Source organism: Nicotiana tabacum, chromosome 15 (genome assembly GCF_000715075.1).
Source record: "Nicotiana tabacum cultivar K326 chromosome 15, ASM71507v2, whole genome shotgun sequence".
NCBI lineage: Eukaryota > Viridiplantae > Streptophyta > Magnoliopsida > Solanales > Solanaceae > Nicotiana > Nicotiana tabacum.
Window position 1 is genome coordinate 59,185,404 of NC_134094.1, and position 25,503 is coordinate 59,210,906.

Here is a 25,503-nt window from a genome sequence, read left to right on the forward strand (position 1 = left end):
CTTTTACAAAGAGAAGATGAAGTACCTTCATGACAAATACATTTGGAACAAAGAGTTCAAGGTGGGCGATCTTGTTTTGTTGTTCAACTCTCGGTTGAGGATGTTTCTCGGAAAGCTGAAATCTAAATGGAGTGGTACCTTTCAAATTGTAAGTGTGATGCCTTTTGGTGCATTGGACTTGAAGAATAAAAACAATGAGGTATTCCGAGTCAATGGGCACCGGGTGAAGCACTATTTAGGAAAGGTTGGTGATGGCCACGTTGTGGCAATGATTCATTTCAAATGATAGTAATCTGCGATGTATCGCGACGTTAAATCAGGCGCTTCTTGGGAGGCAACCCATAATTCTTTTTCTTTTCTTTTCTTCTTTTGTAGGTAGGTGTTATTTTTGTGCTAACTGGATTTGAAGTGTGTTACAGGAATGAGTGTGTTTTACAGGAAGAGTGCCCAGAAATCTGGTTAAGTGTGGAACGTATTGCGGACCGCAATTGTATTGTGCGGACCGCACAATTTTGGTTGTTGCAGCAACATGTACTCTGCGGGGGCACAATTGCATTGGGGACCGCACAAGTTGAAGGTGGAAAATGTCAACTCTTTGAACTTGGTCCGTCAGAGAGATGGCCAATCTGCGGCCGCAACCTAAATTCTGCGGACCGCAATAGAATCTACGGCTACACAACAGAGTGCGGACTGCAATTGAAATTTTGCGGCTGCACTCACCTCCCCTTCACTTGCCAGAAACCGATCACTATAAATAGAAGAGGCTAGGGCATTGTTCCCTTTTTGACTCTCTGAGCTCACAAATTGCACTAAATTGAAATTTCTTGTTACATGATCTGCTCACAAGTGTCACGACCCAAAATCCGACTAGTCGTGATGGCACCTAACCCAACCCGCTAGGTAAGCCAATTAACCACTAACCAATTCCAATAACAATTTATAAAGCAATTAAGTAATGAAATATCTTAATCTTATACATTCCCCAAGAACTGGTAGTACAAATCATGAGCTTCTAGGAATAGAGTTTACAAAGCGGAAATGAAATAAATACATCGTCTGTTTGAAAAGTACATAAACAGAGTTTTACAGATCTAAAGCTACCACGAACAAAAGGCAGCTACAACCGGGACGCAGGTATATCTTCAATCCAACTCCCATCGAACACAGCAACAACAGCAATAAACATCTGCACGCAAGGTGCAGAAGTGTAGTATGAGTACAACCGACCCTATGTACTCAATAATTAACAAACCTAATCTTAGGTTGAAAGTAGTGACGAGCTAACACAAGGTCGTGTCCAATACCAATATCCCACAACATCTCATAACAGCATAATGCAAGTAATAAAAGATGTATCTCAGAAGTAAAATGCTCAGCTCGTTCACATTTCTAGAAAAAAAATAGTCATGCTTTTCAAGTATCTTAGTGAAAACCCAAATCTTTTACCAAAAATGCCAAAAATACGAGTGAGTTTGAAAACTGTAATTTTTTTCCATATATCCTTTCCACAATAAATAAGATGTTTCATTTTCTTTCCAGATAGCATGTGTGAAATACCTCTCTATGCCCACATATCAATGTGTGTAAAAAGTCATGAATGATGTGATACCGTACATCATGAGGAAAAATGCATCTCTATGCCTGTATGTCATGTGTGCATGCCAATGCCATGTATCTCAGAGATGAATCATGTACTCACACTCTCAGAGTACTTAATCTCGCTGTCTCACACTTTTCACTCATCATGCTCAACCACTCGGTACTGTATGTGGCCCATACGGCCCAGGGAAGATCCATCCCGGAATATATACATCACTGACCATCAGTCACTCAGTAACGAGGAAGGCCAATCTGGCCCCATGGAGAAGATCCATCTCCAGGTATATAAATGCTTCAGACAAGATCCATGTCCAGGGAAGATCCATCCCTCAATATAATCAAATGCGCTCACTGGGGGTGTGTACAGACTCCGGAGGGGCTCCTATAGCCCAAGTGCTATCATAAGCCAGATCCAGGCATAAATCAATATAACATGTTGCGGCATGCAGCCCGATCCCATAATTGTCACTCATAATCAGGCTCTCGGCCTCACTCAGTTATCAATCTCTCTAGTCTCACTCACGGGCTCACAATGTCATGAAACTAGTCCGACAACAATGATACGATGTATCAATAAATAATTGAGACTGAGATATGATATGAATGCATGAATATGACCGAGTACGAAATATCAATGAAATCAATGAGATGACAGTAAGAAACGACCACTATGGGTCAAAACAATATCAGCATAAAGCCTAAACATGATATCTAGCATGATTGACAGCTCAATTACTTTATCACATGGTGAAAACATGGATATCAACAAAATAGGGCAACTATTCAGTGCCATGGAAACAACAGAGTCCCAATTCACATGGTGCACGCCCACACGCCCGTCACCTAGCATGTGCGTCACCTCAACACAAATCACATAACATGTATTTCGGGGTTTCATACCCTTAGCTCCAAGATTAGAAGAGTTACTTATCTCGAACAAGCCAATTCCAACACCGAGCAAGCAAGCGATGCTCCAAAATGCCATCCCGCACGTTCCGACCTCCGAACGGCTCGAAACTAACCAAAAACAACTCAAATATATCAAATAATGCTAAAGGAACCAATCCCGATCGAAAAAGATCAAATCTTGTATCAAAAGCCCAAAACTGGCCAAAAGCCCAACCCCTACCCGCACCTCGGAACCCGACAAAATTTACAAAATCTGACAACCCATTCAATTACGAGTCCAACCACACTAGTTTCACTCAAATCCGACTCCAATTCGATGTTCAAAACTCAAAACTTCATATTATGGAACTTTAGGCCAAAACCCCCAATTTCCTCTTTGAAAATCATAAACCAAAAGCTAGAATTGAAGATAGATTCATGATATAAAATCAAAAATGAGTAGAGAACACTTACCCTAATTCATATGGTAAAAATTTCTTCAAGAATCGCCTCAATCCGAGCTCCATAGCTCCCAAAATGCAAAAATGGTCGAAACCCCCGAAATAGAGTACTTTATACTTCTACCCAGGCATCCTCTTACGCGAACGCGACAACACTATTGCGTTCGCGATGAACAAGACAATCTGCCACCATAATATACTTTGCGTTCGCGGTAAAAACCTCGCGAACGCGACTCACAGCTGGCTCAGACCTTCGCGAATGCGGCTCCAACTACGCGAACACGATGAAGAAGGCCTCCGGCTCCGGCTACCAGCTCAACCCTACGCGTCCGCGATCCATCATACGCGAATGCGAAGAAGACTTGCCCCAACACTACGCGAACGCAGACCATTACTCGCAAATGCGAAGAACAATTTGTTGCTGCCATCCAAATGCACTACGCGTTCGCGACACTTGCCACGTGAACGCGATGAAGAAATGAGATACCAGAAAATAGCAGAACACGGCAGTACCAAAATGAAGAAAAAATGATCCGAAATTAATCCGAAACACGCCCGACCCCTCGGGACGCCGTCCAAACATACCAACAAGTCCCATAACATAACACGGACCTACTCGAGGCCTCAAAACACATAAAACAACATCAGAACGATGAATCATACCTCATTCGAATTCAATGAACTTTAAAACTTTAAATTTCCACAACTGATGCCGAAACCTATCAAATCACGTCCGATTTACCTCAAATTTTGCACACAAGTCACATTAGACAATACAGACCTGGTCCAACTTCCAGAATCAAAATCCGAACCCGATATTAAAAAGTCTGATCCCGATCAAACTTTCCAAAATTTCAACTTTTGCCATTTTGAGCCAAATTCAACCACGGACCTGCAAATCACAATCCGGGTGCGTTTCTAAGTCCAAAATCACCCAACAGAGCTAACGGAACCATCAAAATTCCAATCCGAGGTCAAATACTAAAAAGTCAAACTTGGTCAACTCTCCCAATTTAAAACTTCAACAATGAAATCCACTCTTCCAAATTCGATTCTGAAATACCTGAAAATCAAAACCGACGATTCACACAAGTCAAAATACATCATACGGAGCTACTCACGCCCGTAAACTACCGAGAAAAGTGCAAATGCTCAAAATGACTGGTTGGGTCGTTATAACAAGTCTAACAATTGTTGATCACTCATATCTTGCACTCATTCATATCTGGTATGCATCATCATCTTGATTAATTTCTTTTAATTTTTAGATTTTTAGTGAAATTTTGGACCATTTGTCTGATTGAATCTATTTGAACAACCTTGTGGGGTAAATATGTAGTGGGTAGACTGGTAAATGCTCTAAGGGGAACTAGTAAATTGATTTTCATGCTTAGATGTTGTTTCCATGTCAAAATTGTGCAAAAATTTCAAGCCCTAGGTGAAAAACGACCATCTGTTCATAATTGCTGGAATATGCGACCGCACAAGAAATTGTGCGGTCCGCAGAAGTTAAGGTCTAGGGCACTATAGTAAGGCATAGTTCTGAGGCCGCAATGAAAAATGTACGGATCGTAGAAATCCCATTGCGGCCACAGAAAAACTTAATCTTTGTGATCAGAGAGTTGTCATTTTGGTGACTCTCAAGTGCGGCCGCAAGACTATTTGTGCAGATCACAGAAAACTGGTTGCGGCCGCAAAACAGCCAACTCTCTATCATCAGAGAGTTGTCATATTGGTGATATCTGAATTGTGGTCACAATGAGAAATGTGACCGCAATCCATTTCTACGACCGCAAAGGAAAATTATGCGGTCCGCAATGCCCATGTTGCTGTCGCAATGACAATTATGCGGACCGCAATTCCTTACCCTGCAAGCATATCTCTACTGTGTTTTTCACTGTAATCTCTGGAATGTCCTTGCATTCATTCTGTGTCTGAACTTGAATTGCAACTAACAATCACCTTTGCTTGGTACAGAACATGGTTCGATCTAGAGAACGAGGCGAAACTTCAAAAGGAAGGGGTGACCCTTCTCGGGGACGAGGGAAGAGACCCTTACCCAGGGCTCAACAGCCTGAAAGCAGAAAGAGGGTAGAGGGAGAGGTGCAGACCTCTCAAAGACCAGTTCTTATGTCCCATCTAGGGACGTCTCTTAGGGCAACTCAGCCTTAGTTCATGAGTAGCCGACAGTGCAATCAAGGCCACCAAGGAGATATCAGCTCAGGGATGAGCCGTCTTCATCACATAGCACCTTCGAGGGTTCGGAGAGTGCCAGTCAGACTTTTGAGCCTTCCACTACACATGTGCCCCAGGCACTAGAGACATCAGTTCAGGACATCCCATATGATGGCCGAGGGGGAGATGCTACAGTTGTCGGCCTTGAGTGATCGAAGAAGAAAGAGGTGTGTGAGGACCGGTTCGTCAGTTTGGCTGCCTTTTCTAGCTTCCGTGAGTGGTGGCCAGTGAGGTCACTCACTCTTGAGCGACAGTTCCAGTTGAGAGATCCAGAAAAGTGCAACCCTGTAGTTTTAAGGCACTTTCGAGAGCGCAAGGGGTGGATGTGGTTCACCCAGAGCGTGGTGGATGCGAATGAATACCTATTCCGGGAGTTTTATGCCAATGTGGTGCATATCAAGAAAGGGACAAAGATAACTAAAGTGAGGAACCTCAAGGTGCGTTTTGATCAGCACACATTGAACACTTACCTGGGGTTTGATGATGTCGAGCCCAAAGAGTAACCTTGAGAAATATGCACTTAGGGATGTAGCTCGTCCTTGGCTAGCTGAGATTTTAGCAGCTCCTGGGCCACCACCACCATGGATCACAGCAGGGGTGTCTATTGGCCGGGTACTCAATCAATGTGGGTGTCGTGATGTCGGCCAACATCTCTGTGGTCACCAGGAAAGCGGACACATCCTATCCGTATCCCAACACTATTACAGAGTATCTTACGAATGCAAGGGTGGAGCCAAGAGATTTTGATACGAAGGTGTGGGCAAAGAAGACCTTCTTATGGTACTCGTTGATGGATGCACACAACCCTAAGAGAAAGGGTCAGCCATCTACCACCATAGGCCAGTCCGATGAGCCATCGGTTGTAGCTGCAGAGGCAATTGGCATTCCATCCACCTCAGCCGAGCCTTCAGCTAGTGCCGCAGCTATGCCTCTACCTCCAGCCTCAATGCCTTCAGCAGCCCCTATTACAGGTTCCACCTCGGCTTTGAAGCTGGTGCCGATGCCTCCTGCTCCATTATCTGTGCTGCGAGTCTCCCAGACATTGGCAAGCCTCAACAACTAGATGCAGACAGCTACTGCAAAGTTATCTAACATATACAGTACTGTTGCAGCATAGTCCTATATTCCGGTACCTCAGATACCCCCAACAGTGGAAGAAACATTGAAGAAGCTCCTGGAGAACTAGAACACGATTATGGATACATTGGTGCAGAATGGGTTAGTGATAGAAGAGCTGGGCAAGGAAGTGAAAAAGATGAGAAAGTGCCAGGCCTCCAAGAAGTCAGTGGACAAGCTCTGGAGATAGGTTATCAAGCTTGCAGCAGCTGGAGACATTCCTTTGACATACTGATTGACCCACACCATCCAGGCCCAGATCCTACAACACCTTCAGCACCAGCTGGCCAGCTTGAGGAGCTTGACCTTGCTGCTGATACTGCCGAGGTAGTGCGTTAGATATTCACCAACCCAGTCACTCCCTGAGTTAAGCATAATGAGATCCAGTTGGATGAGACTGAGGTCGGTGACGCTACTGTGGACACAAAGATGGCCAAGGAGCCATAGGGAGTTTTCTTCACTCTTACCCTTCCTTTACTCTTATTTTGTTAAGCATTGGGGACAATGCTTATTTTTATTTGGGGGAGGGGGGGTGGAGTGGAGTTTATTTGATCTAATTTGATGATTCTGAGACAATTGGTTTGTAATAACTTAACAGTATTTTCTTCTCTTCCTTTTTATGTATATATTCTCTCTTTTCTTCTCTCATTATGTATATATCTTCTCTCATTATGTATATTCGTTATGCTTTCAATAGTTTTTGCTTGTAGCTTCTTTATGTTTGTTTCTCCTACTAGTTAGTGTTTAAATTAGTAGCTTCTTTTTGATTTAGTAGCTTCTTCTTATATTTTCGTAGTTAATAAGCCTTTGGTTTTCTTAATGCCACGGTTCTTTCTAAAGATAGTTTTTGTGTGAACCGAGTGATTCTTCCCAACGATGGATGGCGTGACAACCTTCTTAAGGGACTGGGTCCGTTTTTTTGTGTTTAGATAATTATAGTAGTAGTAATGAATAAAAAGACCTAATTAAATCATGCTCGAAGAGTCAAACATGCTTCACTTGGTACCAACACACTTAATTACGTGCTTATGGTTAGCAACAAGTTTTTTGGAAAGAAATAGCTCTAGTTAGTGACTGTGTGACTCTTGTGTTGACTTAGGCAATCATCGAGTGGTTTAAGCGAACCATAGCAATTTTCAATCTTGAATGTGGTCATTGTGGGTCATCGACTCTATCCTCTTTAACAATCCAGTTATGTGAGGGGTGAGATGTTTTGTTGCTAGTCCAAGTAATCGTGCGAATGGTCTAGAACTTGCTCTGAATGTGTTTCAAGGTGAAATCTTAAGCTTTGCTTGGCTTGAGAAGTGATTGTAGGCTTTCCTTGACCCGCTTGAAGTTTTTTGTTGCCTACCAATGTTGTTATCCCTAGTCAACCCATTTGAACCTCGAGCCTTTCTCATTTGATAACCATGTTACAAGCCTTTACCCATTTTGTCGTGACCCTCTCTTGGCACCCGAGCTTTCCTTAACACTCTTGTGAGACAATTGGCTAAAAAATATAAGTTTGGGGGAGAGACGAGAAACTTGAAAGAGGTATAAAGGCACAAAAAGAGAAAAAAAATGATGAGAAGGAAAGGCAAGAAAAGGAAAGAACAAAAAGAAAAATGCAAAAGAAAGTGAATAAGTGGAGGAGTTGAAGGGATTCAAAGAAACGTAAGGATACAAAGCATGAATAAATCAAAGAGGGAGAAAATGAATGTCATGATCAATAAAGAGTGATGTTAAGTCTCTCTAGTTCCCCAAGGAAAAGAAAGTGCCTCAAAGAATTGGCAAAGCATGAGTCGAGAATAAAAAATGGAGTGCTTAAGGAAAGGTGAACCCACTCAACCATAGTGTATCCAACCTTAGTCCAAAAGCCTTCATTACATCCCGAAAAAGCCCTACTTGATTTCAAGCCGAGTGAGCTTACATTAGTGGTGATCTACATGAGGGGCAAGCCTATGGTACTTGAAGCCGTACTTGCGACATTCGCTCTTGAGAGAGATGAGTGAACCTTTCGCAAATCTTTGGATTGAGTGCTAAAATTCTTAAGTGAGCTAGGCAAACGGAGAGTAGAGGAGGAGGAGTTTGGGATCCACAATGACCTACATGAGAGAGCGAGCTTCCTTGATGAATAAAGTCAACTCTTGATGCTCAAGTATCACATTAGAAATATATGTGCATAAAAGTTTAACTTGTCACCTTGTCGATAATACATAAGTAGTGTGGGTAATTGTTGGTCCCAACTGATGTGTGAATGGCTCACCTTTGACTGGCTCAAATAACCCTTAACTTATGGAGGTGGAAACTATTTTGTTTCCTTGAGGACAAGCAAAAGCTTAAGTTTGGGGGAGTTGATAACTGGGGATTTTGACTACTTATTGCACCTTTTAGATTCTGTTTTTAGTCTAAAAGCGTTGAATTGTATTCCCGAAACTGATGAACTGTGCAAAATTACAGGAATGTTAGAAGTTGGACTCCCGAGATGAAACCCGGCTCAAAAAGGAGTAATCTAAACACAAGGCAATAAAAGGCACAGAAGCCCACAAAGTGCGGACCACAAAATTCCATCTGCGACCGCAAACAATGAAAAAAAATCCCAACAGGCTTTCTAGCAAACTGTGGACCGCACAGGAATTGTGCGGTCGTAAATGATGAGCTGGAGATCAACTTCATAGGGTTGAAAAATTTTCAAAGTCCAAGTCCCTCAAAATTGTGAATCGCAAAGAATTGTGCGACCGCAGAAGAAGTGCCTTGCGGTCGTAGAAGTAAAGATGCAGACCGCAGAAGACCAGATTGCGGCCGCAGAAGTAAAGATGCGGACCGCAGAAGACCAAATTGCCGCCGTAGTGATAAATCTACGGACCGCAGAAACATTGCCTCGCGGCCGCTGTTGAGAATTATGTTGCCGCAGAATCCCAACTCCAACAAGATGAATAATTCTGCGGACCGTACATCGAATTGTGCGGCCGCAGAACCTCTCAAGGGCATTTTTGACATCAGCAAGTCCTATAGTCGTTTTTCTTTTCCTCTTTTGGAAGTTTTCTATATTTTGGAGTATTTTACTATAGATTTTATCATTTTAACTTTACAATATGAGTTTAATTAGTATTTCTTCTTCTATTTCTTCAATTTCAAGCATGAGTAGCTAGATTTGTACTAGGGTTGTGACCCAACCCTAGTGTGTAAACCTTATGGGTATCTATTTTAGTGCTTGTTTATGATTGGGTGTTTATTATTTAGCCTTGTTCATGCTTTAATTTGTGAATTAATGGTTGCAAACATTAGTTCATGCCTATTTGACTTAGTCTCTACTTGAAAAAGAGAGACTCAGTCTAGGAAAACTTGGTTAACAAGAAATTGGGTCAATCGAGAGATTGATTAACCCAATTAAAAGGTTCATATAAGGCCCCGTAAAATTTTGCAAAAACAAAATAATGTTTCGTGGCGCCAAATTGGTTTTACGTGTTGAGCCGCGGCTCGGACTTTTTGGGTTGAACAATGCACGGGAAAGTAAAGGAAATTTTTTGGCGAAAAAGCGCGTTTATGTGGTCCATTATGCGATCACATAATCACTTTGCGGGCCGCATAATGGCCGCAGAAGTGGACAGGAGAGGGTCAAATCTGGCAGCAGCTATGCGATCGACTATGCGACCGCATAGTGAGCACTTACACTAACAGATTTTTGATCAGTTTTGTCAGCAAGTATGCGACCATTATGCGGTCCGCATATCCATTATGCGGTCGCATATGCAATCGCAGAACCGTTCCGGAGCTCCATTTTTGGGTTTTTAAAATCCAACCGTATTTCGTTAAATACACTCTTTGGGTCATTTTTGAGCTATTATCTAACATTTTAGAGTGAGAGAGAGTGCCCTAGAGTGAGAATGTGTTCTTCAATAATTGTTCTTCAATTCTTGCTCAAGTTTTGGAAGATTAAGAAGGGAAGCTCACTAGGTCTTCATCCTAGAGGTCAGATTCTACACCCTAAACCCTAATTTCGAAATTTTCTGAAAATGGGTAATTAGCAAGATAATTTTTGGGCATGAGAGTTGTTTATTTTATATGCATGTGTTATCAAAGGGTGTAGGAAGATTATTGAGCTAAATGGTAAAAAGTGGGTTGTGGGATGATGGAATTCTCCATAAAAGGACCTTGAAACCTTGTGCACACCTAGTATTTGATAAAATGCTCAAATGAGCCAGAACCATGATCATCTTCCTAATTTTGGTTCAATTTGTTATATTTCTAAAATAGATTGAAGTTGCTAAGAATTCTGAAATATTTAGAGTGTAAGGAATGCTCAAGCAAGGTATGTTGCCTAAACTCTTCTCTTAGAATTGAATCACACAATATTCATGAAAAATATGTAAGTCCCGAGTGGTTCATTATAAAATTGGCTATTCCGAGTAAGATTGGGTTGAAAGATATATATATTCGACAAGTATCTCAAATGCTTTATTCATGTTATGTTATCAATTGAGGATGTGTTAAAACATGGGCTGTGCATTAATAATGTTTTGACTTCAAGTCAAGTTCAAACAAAGGCTATTATGCCAAATTTTGTGAGATATCTCTATGTGCCTTAGACTCTAAATTGCTCACATGTGTACTACACACCTTGATTTGAATTGTATTTGTTATTGATGATGATGATGATATTTGAAATTGAAAAGGTGAGCATGAAATACTAAATATGGCCAACGTACCAAGAATGATTTTATAATTTTGGCCACTAGTGCCAATGAGATGAAAAGATGTAAAAGAAGTATGAAATGCGATGATTGATACAAAAAGGTTGATGTCTCGAATAAGACAGCCTAGCCGATCGGGTCATGATCGGACACCATGCCGCACACATGGTGGTGATTATGCTGGAAATTGTAATTGAAATTGTGATTGTGGTCGATGTCCCTAATGGATAGCCTAGCCGATCGGGTCGTGATCGGACTCCGTGTTAAAGACAGTGATACTGACACTGAAAGAAATTATGGTTGATGTCTCTAATGAGATAGCCTAGACGATCGGGTCGTGATCGGACTCCGTGCTGAGAGTACGGTGGTATTGGTATTGTGGATATTGGTGTTGTGAATAATGGTATTGTGAGCAATGGTATATCGATGCTAAACATCTCCCAATGTGAGATATGGAAATTAATTTGAACATTGTCTTGATCCTAAGTTGAGGTTTGATGTTGATTAAGGCTTTCATTGATATTATGATAATCTTGTTTGTATTATTTGTCATTCTATTGAGAGGGTGTTTAGTTATACATACTAGCGTTATTCGGCAGTACTAACGTCCCTTTTGCCGGGGGCGCTGCATCTTTAAATGGATGCAGGTGGTTCCACAGCAGGAGATACTAATCAGTGATAGCAGTACACCTTCTTTCCAGCTGACTTGGTGAGCCCTACTTCATCCCGGGGTCATGTATCTTTTGTACTTTGTATATTCTGTTTGAGGTATAGCCGGGGCCTTGTTGCTGGCATTATCATTGTACTCTTCTTTATCCATAGAGGATTCATAGACATAGTGTGAGTTGTGTATTGGTGCTGAAAAAGTCAAAATATATTATGTTGTAGCTGTATTATTTGTCCATTTGAGACTTTAAAAATGATGAAACTATTGGTAATGAATTGGTAATGTAGACATGAACACATTTTTGTCTAATTAATGAAAATATGTATTATCTCCAGTCGTGGATGAGTTTGGGTAGAATAAAATCTAACAGGCTTGCTCGGTCGGTTTCACTCGGTTGAGCGCCGTTCGCATTCCTCGGTTTTGGGGCGTGATAGTTCAACCTAGAGATAGTAATAACCGACTTGAGCTTTTATCAATCGTTTTGTGTGATACTCATTTGGACTTGAGAAAGACAAATTGAGCAAAACTACTCCTTGACCGAGAGGTATTGAGTGGGTAATTGAGAGTTGATAGCTATAATACACCCCGATCAACAAAATAAACATTAAGGTATATATCTCATTAGGCGAACACCTAAGTGATGGTCATAGACCTAGGCTTTTTATAAACTTGAAAAATAACAAAAATAATTATCCTAGTCTTATTTCTTTGCTTTGCAATCTTTAGCTTTTAAAAATAGAAATAGTAGCAACACCATTTTGTGGAATTGCAAATTAAGATAGATCAAATTCACGCATTAGAATATATATACTCCTAACTCCCATCTAGCTCCCTGTAGATTCGATCTTGACTCTTCGTTGGGTTACTATAATTGCAATTAACCGTGTCATACCTTGTTTTGAGGTGTGCCTCTCACGTAGTGAGAGGGATTTCAATAATTGGGGAAATCATAACTCTAGGCCTCCTTAATCTTGTCCCCAAAACCTTAGTATCTTTAGTTGTTAATTTATTATTTTAATTTGCTAGTTAATTAATAAGAAAACAGAATCTTGATATTTATAAATTAGGAGTTGTTCGAGCTTGTATTCTTAGTGATACTTAACAGTTACAACAAAATCTTAGTTCTCTGTGAGATTCGACTCCGGACTTTTAGACCGGATTATATTTGCAGCGACCGCTTATACTTTTTAGGACTAGAGTTGGACGTGATCAAATTTTGGCGTCGTTGCAGGGGAACTAACGGTGTAGTTGTAGTTGTACATATTGCTAGGTTTCATGTTTGAACTTTTATTTTATTTTGTTTTATTTTATTTATTTTTTAATTTTATTTTGTTTTACTTGTTGATTTGAGAAACATGACATCTTGGAATTATGGAAGTTTAGGTGTTGGTAATTTTACTTTTGATTCGTATACATATTGTGAAGGAAACCACCCGTGGAAAAATTTTCAAAACGTTCCCGAGAGCGAGTTATGTGCACCAACTCAATCTTATTTGTGGAATGTGTGTGATGTGTGTGGTGGTCAAAATGGTCACTTTTATGGTTGTGCTTATATTTATTATTCTCCCCCAACCCCTTACTATGATAGTTCTACTTTTTCTTATGAAGTTAATAGGAACAAAGAACCAGGGGATGTGGACCTGAAGGAGATCAAGGATATGTTAAAGTGCCTTCTGGAACAAAATAATGAGAAACAACTGCAGATAGAAAGACAAGAGGCAACTATTCGCAACTTGGAGGCTCAAGTGAGTCAAGTGGTTGAAACTTTTAATGCTCAGAAGCCAATTTTGGAGATAGTAGCCAAGAAGAGTGTGAATTTGAGGTGCTAATTGAGGAGGTCAGAGTAGAATATCAACAACCTAGCCAATTACAATTTGAGGATGTCGATGTTGAAGAAATGAGAATAGAGTCAGCCAAGGACATTGAGGATATAAATTTTGTTGATTCTAGTATCATTGATGTTGAGGATGTTGAAAGTCCTGCAGTTCATGTGTATGAGCGCATTGGTCCTCACTCCAAACATTTTTCTACATTAAAATTGGATGATGATATGGAGATAGAGTCATCTGAGCCGATTGAGGAGTCAAGGAATGAAGAACAAGGTGCCTACATTCTGGAACTTTTCTTGCCTCAAACTTAGGATTATACACCTCATGTAAAGGCCAAGAAGTGCAAAATACTGCTTTATTTCCTGGGGCCAATTCGATTTGTTTCACCCCCCTTGGAGCATAACCGAAAGCTTGAATCAAAACTTGGTGGTTCAATTCATAAGCTCGCGGTGGAGGCAGAAAGTGGTTCACGTCGTGCCGCGGCGTTAAATCAGGCACTTGTTGGGAGGCAACCCAACTTTACTGCTTTCTTTCATTTTTAGTTTTTTTTAATTATTTTATTATTGTATTATTTTTGGTAGTGTCATTTTTAAGTTTATAGGAGCATAGGAAGCATAGCTATTGGAATGATGCAATAGCAAGTAGATAGTTAGAACTAAGTGTGGGGTGCCCGCACAAAGGAAAAAATCCGAGAGAAAACTGAGTACCCCATGAGCTGCTAGTGCTTCGGCCTTTGGCCTACCAGAGAGTTTTTTTTACCCTCTTATTATTTATGTTGTACATTGGGGACAATGTATAATTTTAAGTGTGGGGTGAGGAGATTGTTTGGGTGACTTTCTGTGCTATTTTAGTTATGTTAGTTTAATTGATAAATTTTATTTTTAGAAAAATAAATTTGGATTTTTTCCAACGATGAATCACCTAGACAGTTTTCTTGAGGGATTTAAGTCTAAACAAAAAATACAAAAAAAATGAGAAAATAGAAAATTCAAAAACATATCTTTTATTTTTCTTAGGTAGTAATAATCCCCCGTGGTTTTTCTTCGTGCCTTGGTTCTTTTTCATGGGATGTAACTTGAACCGGGTAATAGATTTAATTTTTTATTTTATTTTTTTACTTTTTGAGTAGTATGTAGGAAAGAAAGGAGAAGAAATAATGTGATTCGCACCTTTTGACTTGTTTGATGGTTGCATACTTAGGTTCTAGCATGTGTTTCACCTTCCTTTATCTTTACATATATGATGATGCCTTTGTTTTAATGAATAGCATGTGGTATAACTCCTATGTTTCGGTTGCTTGACTTGTGTTCACTTTGTGCTTCATGGTTAATATGTCTCTTGGCTGTGTGAATACTTATTTGATTGAGAGTTCGAATGGGACCGTCCTTAGAGAGTCATGTTCCATGTGTGAAGTGAGTTCTTTGTATAGTCCATGTTATTACATTTGAGTCTAGAACTTGCCCGGAATGTGAATTGAAGCGAAATCCTAGGTGTTACTCGGTTTGAAAAATGATGTTAGTATTTCTTTGATCTTTTTGAGTTTTGTTGCTTATCATAAATAAAATCATCCCTAGATACCCTTTTGAGCCTATAAGCCTTTCTTTTGGCACCCGCATTACAAGCCTATCCTCTTTTGTTCTTAATTGAATCATTTTGATCCTTATATCTCTTAAAGCACTTGCATTGTAAAGAGAGCGCTAGAAATAAGTAATGAGGAAACTTAGAGTAGCTTTTGAGTGGAACCAATAGAAGGAAGAAATGTGCACTTGTGCTTTAAATAAAAATCCACTAGCGGCAAGGTAAAAGTAAAAAAAAGAAAGAAATAATAAATGAATAAATAAAGGTTTCTTATTTTTACTAGTGGATGTGATCTGAAGCAACGCGTACAGAAGAAGGAAAAATATTCTGGGGTGAGCTATCTTGTGATGATTGAAGGAATTTTGCGCCTAAAATTGAATACGTGATGTGTTAAAGTGCTTAGGAGGGTTAGCCACTATATCCTAAATATATCCTGCCCGTCCCTTCGCCCACATTACAATCATAATAAAGTCCTAGTTGATTTCGGACCGTGCGGGCCTACAATACTAGAGGTTTACATAAGGGGCAAGCATATGGTACCTTTTGCGTGCATGTGACTTCTTTGAGAGAGTGAGTGATTTTTCTTCATATGTATGAGTCCTTAAAATATATCCGATCATGTGATTTGTATGTGTGGACTGCTTACTCTTTATTTTATTGTGAGGGCACATGGTTTTACAAAGGATAGGTAACATTATTAGACCTCTCTGTTAGATTAAGTATTCAAACCTCGGGTGCATTGTGACATTGAGTTAGTTTTCGAGGCTAGGATTGTTATAATCATGTTACTCCTGGGTTGGATGTTTTGAAATTGGTCATGAGTATGGGAAGTGTTGACAGCATATGCTAGAGCTTAATTGTTACTATCAACCATGGTCATAGGTGTAGTGTGCTGTGAATGTGTGGCTTGTTGTGTCCTTAAAGCGGAAGTGTTTGGTTGGTTGACTCGAGGGCGAGCAAAATTTAAGTGTGGGGTGTTGATGTCGTGCTATAATTCCATATATTTTGACATTATTTACCCTACTTGCTTGTTGTTTGGATGCTAATTTATGCGACAGTTGCGCTTAATAGAGCTTATTTCACGTGTAGGAATGCTTGGGCATGAATTGGAGAAAAGTTGCACGGAATGGCACCTCAGAGCTACAAAATAGAGCAATAAAAGAAGAAGTGCAAGGCAATAAAACAACAGGGCCATAGACAGTGCAAGGCATTGTCCAGGGCACTATCATTAGCGCCCCAGACAGTGCCTTGTGCAGAAACAACAGCGCCATAGACAGTGCAAGGCATTGTCCAGGGCACTGTCATTAGCGCCCCAGACAGTGCCTTGCGCCGAAACAATGGCGCCATAGACAGTGCCTCGCGCCGACGATGCCATCCGAGCAAATTTTAATTCCTCATTAGTTTTGGACATGTAGAATTCGGCCCCTACCCTATAAATACCCCTTAAAGTTAGTTTTTTGAGGGAAAGACATCATTAGAGAGGGATCATTAGAGAGGGAGAGACATCATTAGAGAGGGAACCGACCTAAGGAGGCCAGAACACACAAGGAGCAAGGCGAAGAATTCTTCTACGAGGTTTTCACTTTTTTCTTCCTATTTTCATTATTGGTTATGAATTCTCGTATTATAGTTTTGCATACTATTATGAATAGCTAATTTGTTATCTAGGGTTTTGATGAAACCTTCTGTAGGATGAATTCTTGATACGTTTTGATATAATTGAGTCTTTGATTTTTTCTATTTGTTCAACTATGCGCTTATTGAAGAGCTCTCAATTAATGATGCCTATTTATTATGTATTGCTTTAAAAAGAGTACATATTTAGGTGGTTGTTGAACAACGTCACTCCTAACGTATATGAGAGATTAATATGGCGGATTTAAAAGTGGAATTAGAGATAACGAAGCTTTGACGTGATCATAGTGAGCGGTGAAACAGTGCGAGCTAGCGTAATTCAAGAGAATATGACTAGTACATTGTTGTAGTTGCTTGAGAGAGAATTACGATAAGTCGAATACTCATGATCAGTAGAGGATACTTAGGCGATATTATAGGAGATATAGCGAGAAGGATTCCGACAATTGGGGAAATCATAACTCTAGGCCTCCTTAATCTTGTCCCCAAAACCTTAATATCTTTAGTTGTTAATTTACTATTTTAATTTGCTAGTTAATTAGTAAGAAAACATAATCTTGATATTTATAAATTAGGAGTTGTTCGAGCTTGTATTCTTAGTGATACTTAACAGTTACTGCAAAACCTTAGTTCTCTGTGGGATTCGACTCCAGACTTTTAGACCGGATTATACTTGCAGCGACCGTTTATCCTTTTTAGGACTAGAGTTGGGCGTGATCAGAATTCACCAGTTCTTGAGGAGTTTCTAGGCATGCACCCGTAACACACAAGACTACAAACGTTAGAATTTCAATATAATGAATTTCAAGTCGAGAAAGCTGACTAAACAACGAATTCTAGTGATTCTTCTAGCCGTAATTAATAACACCGTTAATTTCCCAACAACGATGCCAAAATTTGATCACGCCCAACTATGCCTCCTAAGAGGTCTTGCGGTCGTTGCAAATATTTACAAGTCCGGAGTCGAATCTCACATGGAATTAACCTACTAATTACAACCACTAGATTCGCATGAATTCAAATAATCGACCTTCAGAAATATTAAATAATTGTTTGAGTGTTTACTAACTAAAGGCAAGGTAATTAAACAAGGCAAATATTATAGACAAGATTGGAAAAGTTTAGGGTTATGATTTCCCATCTCGTCGGAATCCTCCCCGCCACGTCTCATATAAATTTGCCTAGATATTCTCTACCGATCGTGAGCACTTTGGGTGTCGTAGTTCTCTTCTGAGCAAATACAATAATTTACTAGACGTATTCTTCCAAACTACGCTAGCTGACACTAGTTTACTGCTCACTAAGATCGCACCAAGGTTTCATTATTCTTAATCCCACCTTTAAACCCTCCGTATTGATTCCTCATATACGTTAGAAGTGATGTTGGTCAATAACTACCTAAATGTGTACCCTTTTCCAAGAAATACACACTAAATAGGTACAGTCAATTGAGGGCCCTTCAATCAACCACAATAATCATATAGTTGAACAAGTAGAGAAAAGTAAATGACAAATTCATATTAAACGCAGTGGAAAAGTCATCCTTCAAGAGGTTCCATCAAACTCTAGATGGGAAGGTTTAGCTACTCATAACCATACTAACAATCATGATAATAATTGAAAGCATTAAAATACAGATTAAGGAAGAATGGAAGAGAAAAACTCTTGCGGTTCGATGCTTCTAAGTGTTCCCGTCGCCTTTTTCCTCCCCAATAATGTCTAACCCTAAGAAATAGGTTTAGAACCCCTTTTATACATGTTGGGGACGTGTAGGGTCGAAACTACTAAGTCCTAGCTGAATTAGGATGAAATCCGCCCTTAGCCGTCTCGCTTGGCATCTGGCGCCAACCAGGACACCGAAATTTTTCACTATTCTACCTTTGGCGTTTTGGTTGGTGCCAGGCACCAACCTGGGCACCAAACTCATACTCCCTCCAAATGCTTCTGTTTTTACTTCACTTTGCATGCAAGCTTGCCAAATCACTTCAAATTGACTCCTACACATATAAACACCATTGTTAAGCTCGAGTCACAAATATTTACACCAAAATTAACAAGATTAAGGTATAATGCAAGGCAATTACATGCAAAAACATAGATTTTTAGCCTAACATCAGCGATATACAATTATTATTATTATAAATTACAGAAGTCCAATCCAAACTATAGATAGGCTTTTTCACCTCTAAAAATAGATTCTATATTAAACAAAGTTATCATTTAATTATTTTCTAATATTTAAAATTTTAAAAGCACCTACAAATTTTGGTTCAAAATATAGCTGTTGGATTTTACTTTAGTGGTAGTAACTTATTCTTTCTATTCCGTCGAACACAATTCATATAGTTATTAATTTTTATTGATGAAAATAATAAAATAATTTGTATTTTGTACGCGAGAAAGGAAAAAGGATTGTCTTATTTTAATTACTTGATAATGTTTATGTCTTATAGAATGAACTTGAAACATGACCAAAAAAACAAAAAGGCCGAATTTGAAATTAAATAGCTCTAAAAAACAAAAATTATGGCCCTTAAATCTTCAAAAGCTACGGAGGCGATGAAATTATAAAACTAGAACTATGTTTAAGTTGAATATATGGAATGATGATCGTGTTTCCTTTTTTATTAAGTTAGCCATATAGGTTCAACATTCGTCAAATTCATGAGTTTAAATTTTTATTTTCATAACTTTGACCCCAATATCCAAATCTCCGCATCAAAATATCCAACGGGCCCATTCTTATGAAGGACAGAGAAACAAACACTAGCAATCATGGTAAAAGTCTTTTATGTCCTCCCAATCACCTGTTACACTTTTAAAATTATTAGTTATAGCGTACATACGTCAACAAATTAAAAATTATATACAAAAAAAATAAATTATATAAAATAGCAATAGGCGTTATAATAAATGCAATATTTATTTATATGACAAAATAATGTTAACGTTGAGTCTGTTGCTGAATAAAGACAAAATAAAGATACTCACTATGCTAAATAGAATAGGTTTCTCCTTTGTTTCTTTCACTTATATGGATTAGATTTTTTTCCTTTTCAATAAACTAAAAATTATATACAAAAGAAACAAATTATATAAAAAAGCAATGGACGTTATAATAAATGCAACATTTATTTATATGACAAAATAATGTTAACATTGAGTCAGTTGCTGAATAAAGACAAAACAAAGATACTCAATATGTTAAATAGAATAGGTTTCTCCTTTGTTTCTTTCACTTATATGGATTAAATTTTTTTTCTTTTCCAATTCAAATATTTTATTTAGACGAATTTATCAAGAGAACTTCCAGTGGCATTGGGTTTCTACTATGTACACAATTACTTATGCACAGTGGGTTTCATAGTCAAAACGTTGAAATAGTAGAAAACAAATTCTAAATAATTCTACTCTTTACGGGTAGGATCCCAAGTGATCATGGACATTTAGAAATAATAAAAAACAGAAGAGAATCCTCTTAACTGATGAAAGACAGAGGGATATAAAATAACCAATCAATATAATTTGTAAAAGAAATAAGCACAATCACAGATAATTTAATCCACCAACCGATCATCTATAGTTTTTGAAGAGCATCAACTTATATAGATGACAACATAAAGATTTGTATAAATCAACCAAATAAAAAGTACCAAATATCAATGACTCTATTCTTAGTTCTCTCAAAATATTATTGCAAAAATCCGGGTGAATAGCATAATACACGTATCAATGCTAACTCAAATTCTTTGTTCTGCTTCTTCTATATACACGATGTTACGGAAAGAAAAAAAATTTGGCTTAAAAAGAAAACCTGGAAACACACAAAGCTGGAGATTGAATGAATCTAGTAGCACCTGCAACTTCGAACTACGATAAAGTTCATGAAGATTTTGGAATTGTAACTCCTTTTATAGAAGCATTTTCAAATATACAAAAAGTCGGATTCATAAACCAAAAAGAATTTGAGTAGGACACTATTTGTAGGAGACCACCGAATGTGAAGAAGACTCCTATATGATTTGTACATTCTTACGATATTAACGGAATTTTTTTATTTTTTTCAAAAAAGATATATATTATTAGTGTTTATATATAATTACAGTTTTATCCAACTTAAAATATATTTACGAAGGATAAAAAAGACGAACAATATTTCGATATGACCTTCGTGCTTTTAATATAGTATATATATACCAACTAGCGCCCCCCTAATTCATTCAGCTAGAAAAAATAATCAATCAATCCGATTGACTATTTGTGTAAAGATGGTTTTTAAAATTATGAATTTATGAGGAGGACAGTAGAGAAAAGATACTCAAGAGCATATGGGCAAAGGTGTAAAAGCCCAATACCCGAATAACCCCGACTTCTTCACTCTAAAACCATATAAAACCTAGCGCCACCCTAATTCACCCAGCTGCTCAAATACAAAATCCAAAACTAGCTAACCTATTCTCAGCCGAAGCAGCAGCAGCCGCCACCATGGTAAACCCTTACTCCCCCGTTCTATTCTTGATTATTGCATCAATTGCTTGATTTTATGACTCTTTATTTGTGCTTGAACTTTTGATATTCTATGATGCTGTTGCAGGTGAAGTACTCCCAAGAGCCTGATAATCCCACCAAATGTAAGGGTCCCACATTGATTTTTTGCTTAGTATTTGTTTTTTTTGGGGAGATTTAAGTGTTTTATCTATCTATTATTTGATGACAAAGAACCCATCTTTGCCAATTTATAATTACTATGTTCCAAAGGAGGGTTAAAGCATCTATTGTTCGTTTTATTTGTTTTTATGAAACAGCATTTATATCTAGTGTTTATTTCAATTTATTAGTCGGGTATTTTGTTGATAGCAATTTAGCGTTTGCTTTTAGATTCTAAGTTGTTAGTAGTGCAAAACCTGTATTCACCATACATACATTTCCTGTTTTGCAGCCTGTAAAGCCCGGGGTGCTGATCTCAGAGTTCATTTCAAGGTACTATTTCTTCTTTTTTCGACCACTTTAATTGTTGACATAAATTGGATTTAAATGGTGCCGAGTGGTAGATTAGGATTGAGCGTTAGTTGTTGGTTTCTTAAATTGTTTTATTCATGTTACACTTTGAATATGTTCTTCTGGGGAGTTTAGTATGTGGGTCTCAAGGTTAATTACTCAACAGATCTGGTGAGAGTGACAACCTGATGATAAAAGCAGTGGCCCTATTGCCTTTTTGTGAATGGGTCGCTCGTAAACTCCAGGGAAACAAATTTGCATTGATATTGGGTGAACCTCTTGAATTTCTTATGATAGATGGTTCAATAAAGAATGATACATGTTTAAGCTTTATAAAATATTTCAAACAATGATAATAATGACTCATGTGGGCTGATGGTGGCTTTTGGACTGTTTATGAAGTTCAGATTTCAAGCCTGGAGATTATTTTTGTGTCTGCTATGTTAATAACATGAGGTGCAATATTCTATTAACTGACTCAAATATTATGTTGGAATTTAGGTGTCATATATAATTGTCTTCTTAATGAGATTAAAATGCTTATTTTTCCCTTGTTGGGAGGACGGAGCATTGTTTCTGTTGTGTGCGTTGTGGTTTCATAATTGTACAAAAATCTAGTGCAGAGATTGTGTGTATCGGCTTTGTGCTACATAATGCACTTTGAACGAAAGAGTTCTCTGCCATATTGATAATATGGGCAAGATGGGCAGTTGTTTTTCATCTTTGTTGGTTGAAAATTTCAACAATCATCTAACCCACACCTCTAAACATTTGGACATCCTACAATGTCATTTGCTTCTGTACAGCGGTACATGTTTTGAGTTGATTAGCATTTCGTCATTTACAAACTAATTGATGAATTAATCAGAACACAAGGGAAACAGCCCATGCTATCAGGAAGCTTCCGCTGAATAAGGCCAAAAGGTACTTGGAGGATGTCTTGGCCCACAAGCAGGCCATACCATTCACACGCTTCTGTCGAGGTGTTGGCCGAACTGCTCAGGCCAAGAATAGGCACTCAAATGGTCAAGGACGTTGGCCAGTCAAGTCTGCTGGATTTATTCTGGATTTGCTTAAGAACGCAGAGAGCAATGCTGAGGTATACCACCTTGTCGTGCTATTGATTATTTTCTTCAACTTCTCTCGAAATATGAGCTGGCTAACATTTCTTTTATATATTGCAGGTGAAAGGATTGGATGTAGATTCACTCTATGTTTCTCATATTCAGGTTAATCAGGCACAAAAGCAAAGACGCCGTACATATCGTGCTCATGGAAGGATTAACCGTATGTTTGATCTCTATCTGCGTAAATTTCCAGAGGTTCTTATGCTCCTTTATGCACACTAAAGATTTTGTATTCTAATTATGTCAGCTTACATGTCTTCTCCCTGCCATATCGAGCTAATATTGTCTGAAAAGGAAGAGTCCGTGAAAAAGGAGGTATTATATAATTGCCCGTCAATATACCTTTATTGTTTAAAAGTCATTGTAATCAGACTAAACACTTGTTTGTTCATATTGCAGGCTGAAACACAGTTGGCAGCAAGCAAATCTAGGAAGGCATAGAAATAGTTTGCCTTGGTCATTCGAGTTTTAAGCAGTTATTTTATAAGATCTCGAAGTGTTTTATCCCTTTTTGTAATTCTTTTTCAGCACAAGTATCAGTTTGGCCCTTTGGTATGATTAACATATCAAACAACAATCTAGTTGGGAAAAGGTCTGCTCTTCTATTTAGTTATATATTTGATGACTTGCATCTTGCAACAATGAGCTTGGATCTAGCTGTTCTAGTATAGTAATATTATTAACACAGTATCCTCATGATGAATTGGATAAAGATTTATTTAGTATGATAAATATCATCCGGGATTTATCTTTCTCAAAGAAAATACGATTTAGGCCTTGCCACGCCCGATGTCATGGCCACGCCCTGTGTCGGGCCATGGCTTGTCATGCCCTGCGTCTGGCCATGCCTTGTCATGCCATGCCTTGCGTTGTGCCATGGCCACGTCGTGCGTCGGGTCATGGCCACGCTGCCATGGTCTGTTCTGTTTGGCTTCCTTGCGTCGAGAGTCAAAATATTTCTTAAGGGAGAGTCAAAATATAAAGAAATAAATTTAACAAGTATCATTATCTATATATATATATATATATATTACCAAGCTAAACAGTGTAATTTTCTGACATGCTTGTTTCGTTCATATCGTGAGTGATGTGTCAAATGGGCAAATAATGTGTATTTTTTTTTTAAAAAAGTAATTTTTTTGTAAAATATTTGTATTTTTTCTTTAGAATAGAGAAACCCCCTCCTTTACACCCCCCTCTTCTTCCAAAACAAAATGTCAACCAGCAATCTCCCTCTTATTCAATCTTCCTCCGACGAACTCCTTTCTGGCTCCTGCCCACTCAGCTTCCACTATTTTCTCTTCATAAATTTCACCCAAGTACCACCTCCATTTCCATTCTTCTTCACCGTTAATTTGAACCCAAATCCCTCCTGCCCATATTCTGTTTCTTCTCCTCTTTTGAAATTCAATTGGAACGAGTTTACTTTCGAAGCTCCAAATGAAATCGGACATCATAGGAGTTATTTTTTTGACGTAACAGAAAAAGAAAAGAAAAGTGACTTTTGGTAATGAATACAAAGCTTAACGACCATCTATAAAATTATAAATTGAAATTGAAATAATGTTTTCCCCCGAAATTCAAAATATGAACTGAATTAATCTTTACTTATTTTGAAAATTGATTTTCCATGGTAGCTGAAGATGTTGGCGGAGGTGCGGTGATTCTGGGTTAATTTTATTTAGAATGTTCTATCTAGATTGAATTTGTCATTTTCAATTATTGGATATGGTTTCAATCTCCCTTTTCTTGTTCGCCACTGTATTTTTTATTTTAATGATTTAGTGATAGAGTAAAAATTAGCGGGCTGATTGAATGATGTATTTCGTATTACCCTTATTAGGGTTGCGGCGTGAGAGTGGTGATGAAGTTGTAGCTTGGTCGTGATGTGGCGGATGGGTGGGGTAGTCAGTGGTATTCACGAAAAATCAAAAGATCGAACTAAACTGAAAATCAAATCAAACCAATGAAAAATAAAAAATTTCTTAATTTGATTTTGATTTTGAATTTTAAAATCAAGCAAATTTGATTAGATTCTGGTCTTAAACAAAAATAACTGAAAAACTCAAACCAAGTCGACTATAAAGTACCTAGTTAAAACTTATATATATATATATATATATATTCTAAAAGTTTAGAAACTTAATGGTTTATGTTAATCGTTTGACTCTTTGTTCATAATCTAGTTCTTTACCTTTATGGTAATCTAGTTCTTTGCCTTATATTCTAGTTTGATTTTGGTAGTCTTATGTCTAAGATTCGATTTCATGTTTAAAATAACTTGTCTTTAATTGAGTCATTAAATTTAATATCACTATTTAAAAATATTTTGGTAAATAACATATTTACTCAAAGATTATTAGTTTGACAAGTGTTATGTTAGAATATAGTCGTTAAAATATGTATTTGGTAGTGTATATCTCATATTTAAGAATTGTTTTGACAAAAGTCAAAAATCTCGGTAAAATCTGACTTAATTGATATGGTTTGGGTTTGATATTTGAAAAACGGACTTAATTAGTTTGATTTCTTTTTAAGGAAAAACCGAGCTAACTCGAACCATAAACACTCCTAGTAATGGCTATGGCTTGATTAGAGATGAAAAAAAAGTACGCTCCCCATGAAAAAAAGACAAAAATATAATTTTAAGGGCTTTCATACGCCGAAAGTTGTGTGAAAATCAAAATATTTGGTTCA

General features: G+C 38.1%; 1 protein-coding gene and 2 non-coding genes across 3 annotated transcripts; all 3 read left to right on the top strand.

Moving 5' to 3' along the window:
• The first annotated feature begins 21,034 nt into the window (after window positions 1-21,034).
• Window positions 21,035-23,448, top strand: LOC107832403 (large ribosomal subunit protein uL22z). Its single transcript, XM_016660242.2, has 7 exons — window positions 21,035-21,169; window positions 21,276-21,312; window positions 21,621-21,661; window positions 22,548-22,778; window positions 22,864-22,966; window positions 23,054-23,121; window positions 23,206-23,448. The coding sequence occupies exons 1-7, from the start codon at window positions 21,167-21,169 to the stop codon at window positions 23,245-23,247; spliced, it is 525 nt and encodes a 174-aa protein (XP_016515728.1). The 5' UTR covers window positions 21,035-21,166; the 3' UTR covers window positions 23,248-23,448.
• Window positions 21,871-22,002, top strand: LOC142170061 (small nucleolar RNA snoR74). Its single transcript, XR_012699674.1, has one exon. It is a non-coding gene; the product is annotated as a small nucleolar RNA snoR74 (small nucleolar RNA).
• Window positions 22,296-22,442, top strand: LOC142170069 (small nucleolar RNA snoR135). Its single transcript, XR_012699680.1, has one exon. It is a non-coding gene; the product is annotated as a small nucleolar RNA snoR135 (small nucleolar RNA).
• Window positions 23,449-25,503: the final 2,055 nt, after the last annotated feature.

Excerpts from the sequence above, each read along its gene's own strand:
- LOC107832403 (XM_016660242.2), top strand. Across the intron at positions 21,662-22,547 it reads ATCTCAGAGTTCATTTCAAG|AACACAAGGGAAACAGCCCA; the intron begins GTACTATTTCTT and ends TGAATTAATCAG. Across the intron at positions 23,122-23,205 it reads AAGAGTCCGTGAAAAAGGAG|GCTGAAACACAGTTGGCAGC; the intron begins GTATTATATAAT and ends TTCATATTGCAG.